This window comes from Salvia splendens, chromosome 12 (assembly GCF_004379255.2).
Source record: "Salvia splendens isolate huo1 chromosome 12, SspV2, whole genome shotgun sequence".
Classification (NCBI taxonomy): domain Eukaryota; kingdom Viridiplantae; phylum Streptophyta; class Magnoliopsida; order Lamiales; family Lamiaceae; genus Salvia; species Salvia splendens.
Window position 1 is genome coordinate 21812573 of NC_056043.1, and position 5966 is coordinate 21818538.

General features: G+C 35.5%; 1 protein-coding gene across 3 annotated transcripts; it reads right to left on the reverse strand.

The window, feature by feature from the left end:
* Positions 1-2164: 2164 nt before the first annotated feature.
* On the reverse strand, positions 2165-5447 carry LOC121758348 (growth-regulating factor 4-like). 3 transcript variants are annotated; one of them, XM_042153757.1, is made up of 5 exons: positions 5325-5447; positions 4571-4833; positions 3869-4217; positions 2507-2925; positions 2165-2409 (listed from the first exon to the last, which is right to left on the reverse strand). In XM_042153757.1, the coding sequence occupies exons 2-5, from the start codon at positions 4776-4778 to the stop codon at positions 2402-2404; spliced, it is 984 nt and encodes a 327-aa protein (XP_042009691.1). In that variant the 5' UTR covers positions 4779-4833; positions 5325-5447; the 3' UTR covers positions 2165-2401. The 3 variants fall into 3 exon arrangements, with proteins under 3 accessions (XP_042009691.1, XP_042009690.1, XP_042009692.1); XM_042153756.1 differs by having other exon boundaries at positions 5016-5447; XM_042153758.1 differs by having other exon boundaries at positions 5318-5442.
* Positions 5448-5966: the final 519 nt, after the last annotated feature.

Genomic DNA, 5966 nt, shown 5'->3' on the forward strand with positions numbered 1-5966 from the left:
CGGTCACAGAAGGAGCGCTCGAGCCTCGTCCGACCTATCGTCCGCCCACTGCAGGGTCCGGACGACAAAAAATCAATTTTTAAAAAATTGATTTTTAATTACAAAAAATTGATTTTTTAAAGTAATGAAAAAAATTATAATTTCACAACGATCCATACTAAAAGACGGATCTGTGAATTACTGAAAGACTTTATTTCGTAGAATATAATCATCCATACTAAAAGACGGATCTGTGAATTACTGAAAGACCTTTTATAGATAGGTTTCAACTCCAACTTTTATTTTGACTTCGATGTGGGATAAATGGTAGTTTTATAGATAGGTTTTCAACTCCAAATTTCTTTGTAATTTCGATGTTGGACAGTTAGTTTTACACTTAAAAGAGAGTTTTTGTTGCTTTATGTAAAACTTTGTTTGATTTCAATACAAATTTTTTGTTTAGCCTAGTGATAAATTTGTCTTGAAAAATCAAAGAAGTGTGGGTTCAAGCCCCAAACTCAACATTTTTTTACTTTTGACTTTTATTATACTTTTCTCATTATATTCTATTTTTTTATATTTTTTTCCTATAAGCATGTTTATATTTTTATGGTAATGTAAATTTAATTTAAGTAATGTAAGTGTTTTTTTTTCAATTAATGTAAGTGTTTTATTTAAATTTGTTGTGTTTTATAGTATATTATAGCATGTTTATATTTTTATAGTATATTATATTTTGCTATTTATTTATTTGAAATAAAAAAAATAAATTAAATATAAAATTTGTAACTTCTTTTTTTTATATTAAATAATGTATGTTTTGCAATTAATTTTACTATTTATAATATGTGAAAATAAAAATAAAAAATAATAACATTAAATATTAAATGAAAAATAGGTTTTAATTGATAGGGCGGACACTAGTCCGAACCACTGCAGAAGGAAGGGTCGGACTAAGAAATGGTGATGTGGCAACCACTAGTCTGCCCACTAACCACCATTGTGGATGCTCTAACAAATACTCCCCTCGTCCTCAAAGAATATGCACTGTGGGTTCGGCATGAATTTTATTGCAAAATTGGTAAAGTAAGAGAGATGTAGAGATAAAAACTAAATAAAGTATTGTTAGTGGATAATGAATGGGTCTCACCTCATTAGAGAGTAAAGAGTTCTAAAATTAGAATGTGCATATTCTTGTGGGACTGACTAAATAGAAAATAATGTATATTCTTGTGGGACGGAGTGAGTAATAAATTGCACTATTTAGCCAACAAATAATAAATTGCACTATTCACACTTCAAACTATTTTGCAATTAAAATAAAAAAAACGTGGAACAATTATATTTCAAAAAATTCATTGTTCATTCGAAAATTATAAATTATTACAAACCCTAGAAATTAAAAATTACGAAGTCCTAAAAATTAAAAAATTACAATTACTAAAGATTGAAAATGTTGAACAATTATATTTAGGAAAATTCATAGGAATAATGTAGAAAGAATGAAAATGTTGTGGAGTTTAAATAGGTAAAAAAAAAGTTAAAAAATCAATTTATATATATATATATATAAAAAGAACGGAGTCCGGCTCCGGCACGAGCGCTCACAACGCCGGGCCGGACAGCAACAGGGCGCATCCAGTACTACGCAACGCCAGGCCGGACCGCAATGGGACGCGGCCTCATGCCCCAGCACCGTCCCTCAAAAGTATGAACTTTCTAATTTTAAAATAGTTAAACAACACATCCTATACATCATTTTATTATCAACTTATATTATTACACTACACTACTAATAATATGAAGCTCACTCTCAACTAACACTATTTACACTGTCATTTCTCTCTCTTTCTTACTTTACCAATTACTCTCTTTGTATGCAAATAAAAGTCTCGTTTTTCCATTTTGGTATGTGCGTGAATAAGAGTCTCGGTTCATTATTACTATAAATGGTAAAGAGACCCTACATTCCACTAACTCACTTCACTCACATATCATTTTGAACTAATATATATAAATGGGAGCCGTATACACTAACTTTCTTCTATCCACTTTTTATAACATTTCTAAAACCCATGCAAAAAAAATGTGACTCCTAATCAGGACGAATGGAGTATACATTAAAACTCGTGTCAAACCAAATGTTCATATTTTTCTTATACATTAAAACTTGTGCCAAACAATGTTCATAATTTTCTTATGCATTAAAACATGTGTCAAACCAAATGTTCATAATTTCCGAGGGGAGACGGGGGGAGTGTTAGATAACTCAAAATTTGGCAGGTGTATAGCAGCGAAAAGTATTACGAGTACAATACGAACAATCCAACCAGTCTAACTTGAAGGTGAATCCGATATTGACAGAATCAGATGATACATCAGGCACAAATGATTTGCCTCTCGTATCTCTCCTCATCAGCCTTCACGCATCTGCCAGCAACAAAACCGAAAGTTAAGTAATCTTCAGTGATTTTTAGGCAGAAATCCATAAAGGAAAAAAACAAAGAAAGAAAATAACTAGGCTCACCATTTGTAGAGTAAGCAGTCCCTAAAGCAAAATCAGAGGATGCCCTAGGGATTGACATGGACAGCTGAGTAGAGGTGAAGGTACTCTGGCTAGATCCGCCGTTATCGAGATTGGACCACGATTCCTTAGTTGTGGGCCACTCACTGAAGAAGAGATGTTCCTGCTTCAATGTTGTTGGTGAACTGAAATCACTCACAAATAAGCTGTGCTGCTGCTGTTTTGGCAAGCTAGCATTCATGGGCTCGAAGGCATGAGTCATATATTGTTGAGCAGAAGAAGTGGCTAGATATCGAGAATCGGATCCTTGTTTGAACAAGGAGCTAGAAGAAACATGAGAAGGCGTGAGAGTCCACGTGCTGCTGCCTGCATTAGGACCTAAATCCACACCTCCTGCCCTTCCACAAGCCTCATGTGAGAAACTATGCCCACCGACATCATCACAAGAGGAATACGAGAGATTAGAAAGAGTATAGTTTCCCATATTGTTTATCAATAATCTTATCAATTTTATGGAAAGAAATAAGTGTGAATTTTTCATCATATAACAGCACAAAGTGCATGTAAAATCTAATACACCAATCACATTGATTTTATATGTTTCTTTTAACATAAGATCCTTTCTGTCACCAACTTTCACACCGTCCGAACCCAATACCAACTAACCCCATGAAAAAAACACCCACCAAGCAAACCAGTGAAGCCCAACTAGCAGAAATATTAGCTTCCTCAACACAAAAAGAATAACAAATGAGTTGCATTGATCAACACAGGCAATTGGGTGTGACGAGGCAACTCTTGAAAATCCCATTGCATGCGAATTAGAAGGAACTTGGTTACTGTTCACCTTAGAGAATTGTGTATCCCATTCATATTGTCATCCCAGTAACTTTTACCAACTCAACTACAGTACCTAAAGTTGATGGCTACAGAGTTCACCAGATTGCATCAAACTCCCTCCATCCCCCGTTAATTGTCCCAATTTGTCATTTTCCGAGAATATTGTCTCATTTGTTTTTTCTTGCTTTTAGTAATGGACCTCACATTCCACTAATTTGATCTCACTAACATTTTATTATAAAACTAATAGGACCCATCTTCTACAAATTTTTTCCACCCACTTTCAATTACATTTCTTAAAACCCGAGCCAAGTCAAAGTGGGACCCTTATTGGTGGACGGAGGGAGTAGGTTTTTAGATCATGAGCATGCATAACTACGGAAACCATAGGCCAGACCTTTGTTATGATTAGATTAACAATTTACCTCTGGCTGTAGGATGAGTGCAATGATGTTATTTCATCATACGAACAAAATTTACTTATAGCAGCAAGATCAAACTAAACTATGAAGCATCAATAAGTACCTGAATTCCCTGCCACTAATCCCATATGGTCCCATATGCAGCTTTGATGCATTGCTCCCAACAAATAATCCTTTCGAATTAGCACCTGAGTACAATGGCACCTGTTGAGAGCTTCCACAGTCGATACATCCCCCATTCGATGAGCGGGGTAATGCAGTCAACAAGGACTGCGATGTTGGTTGAGATTCCACATGCTTTCTTGAACGGTTGCGACCACGGTGCATGTGTCGCTCACAATACTTTGAGTCTGGATGTGCATCTTTAGAGCACCTCCACTTCTTCCCATCTGTTCTCCGGCATCTCCCCGGCTCGGGATCAAACTTCTTGCCATAATAGGAATAATAGTTCACTGGCATGAAAAATGAATAAAAAGTTAGATGGCATCACAAAATGAAGCATACCAGTCTTTATTTTAGCACCCTCAAAATGGCCTATAATCCAAAAATGAATCTTACAACCAGCAAGCAAATCCATTTCTCAATGAATGATTAAAGTTGTCAATAGACTCAGTAGTTGCATTTCTTGTCCAAACAAGAAAACATTTACCGTGAAATCTAGGATTTTGCAACAAAAAGCTCACTACCTTTACAGAAGCCTACACAGCTTATAACTAGTGAAACACTCCTAATTATCATCTCTTTTAAGCAAAGGTGCACATAAGAAAGCTCAATGTACACAAACAGATATCAAAAAGGCAATTACAGGCGGAATGGTTGAAGACATGGGCGGGCAGTCCATCGAAGCTGTGGCGGAACAGCCTAACGAGGTCTGGTGGTAGCGGCAGGCCAGCCACCAAGTACTTGTACACTATGGCTTGCTGTTCCAGCTCCTTGAGCTGCACTTGAGTGAATGGTGGAGTCCTATAGCCACCATACCCCAGCTCTGCCGTCGTCAGCACTTTCTCGCTCATCACACACCTATAAAATCTCCCCTATTTAACCCACAACACGACTGAATACAGGAATCTGCAAAAGTAGTTGACAAGATTGCAGTAAGCAAATACATAATTGTCAAACACTGCACACAAACAAAAAAGGGAACGCTTCCTAGTTTTCATGCTCTTCATTTCCTAACTTTCAATTTTATCCCCATTTTTAGGCATAAAATTAGGGTAGAAATTTTTTTGGATTTTCAAAAAAGCTGCTACCTTTTGCAGCAGAAACAGACACGTGCAGAAATTATGCTGCAATGGCACCGGAAAATGAAGAGCAGTGGCAAAAACAAGGTATCGATCTAGGGTTTGGGGAAAACATGGAAGAACAATCAGAGAGCAGAAATTGGGCATTAAAAGGTGAGATAATAAGTGAAGATGTTGGGGCAGAAGGAGAAATTGATGATGGTTTGCAGTAGATGGATAAAAGTGGGCCAAATTCCTGGGTGAAAAGGATGGATCGAGAGAATTTAATAAGGAAGGTAGAAGGGGGTGAGATTAGAGGGGGCAAGAGCAACCTCAAACCTGGGATTGGGTGAGAGTGGGGGTGGCCGTCGTAGTGCAATTAAGGCGGTTGGCGGTGGAGATGGAGATTGAGATGGAGATTGAGATGGAGCTGCGGTGGTCCACTGTCGTTTAACTTGTTGCTTCATTGCTTCTGTTTGATAGTAACAGTGCATAAAAACTCCCAATCTTTGTCGTTTTCTGCCTACAAGCAATACAATTTTCATTTTGCCTTTCTTCAAAACACAAACAAAAATACCTCCAACAATGTAAATTAGTTACTATAAAATTTACATTTTTTATTCATACGAATTAATACATGTGAATTCATGATTCGCAATTTTTAATTTAAAACAAATTTATATAGCATTATTCATTATTCACATATTATCTTCAAAAAATAGGTTACTTTTTTTGTTCTGAAATTAAGTGGAATATAAGTATTAGTAATAGGAAATATTTTTAAAAACATATAAAAAGATTTAGGGGATTTTATTAAAATTGGGTAATGAGTTTCACAATTTTATTTTATTCTTTAGGATCATATAATATTAGAATTTTATTATGTGATATTTATTTTCATAGTATGATTATTAGGATTTTATTTGATAATATTTACTCCTATTTTATACTATTATCTAATTTTTAATAATATATCTAGAA

Coding starts and splice junctions, on each gene's coding strand:
- LOC121758348 (XM_042153757.1), bottom strand. CDS start 4,778: ATGAGCGAGAAAGTGCTGACGACGGCAGAGCTGGGGTATGGTGGCTAT. Junction 4,218..4,570: donor TGTCTTCAACCATTCCGCCT/GTAATTGCCTTT, acceptor TTTTCATGCCAG/TGAACTATTATTCCTATTAT. Junction 2,926..3,868: donor ATTAGTGGCAGGGAATTCAG/GTACTTATTGAT, acceptor CGGTGGGCATAG/TTTCTCACATGAGGCTTGTG.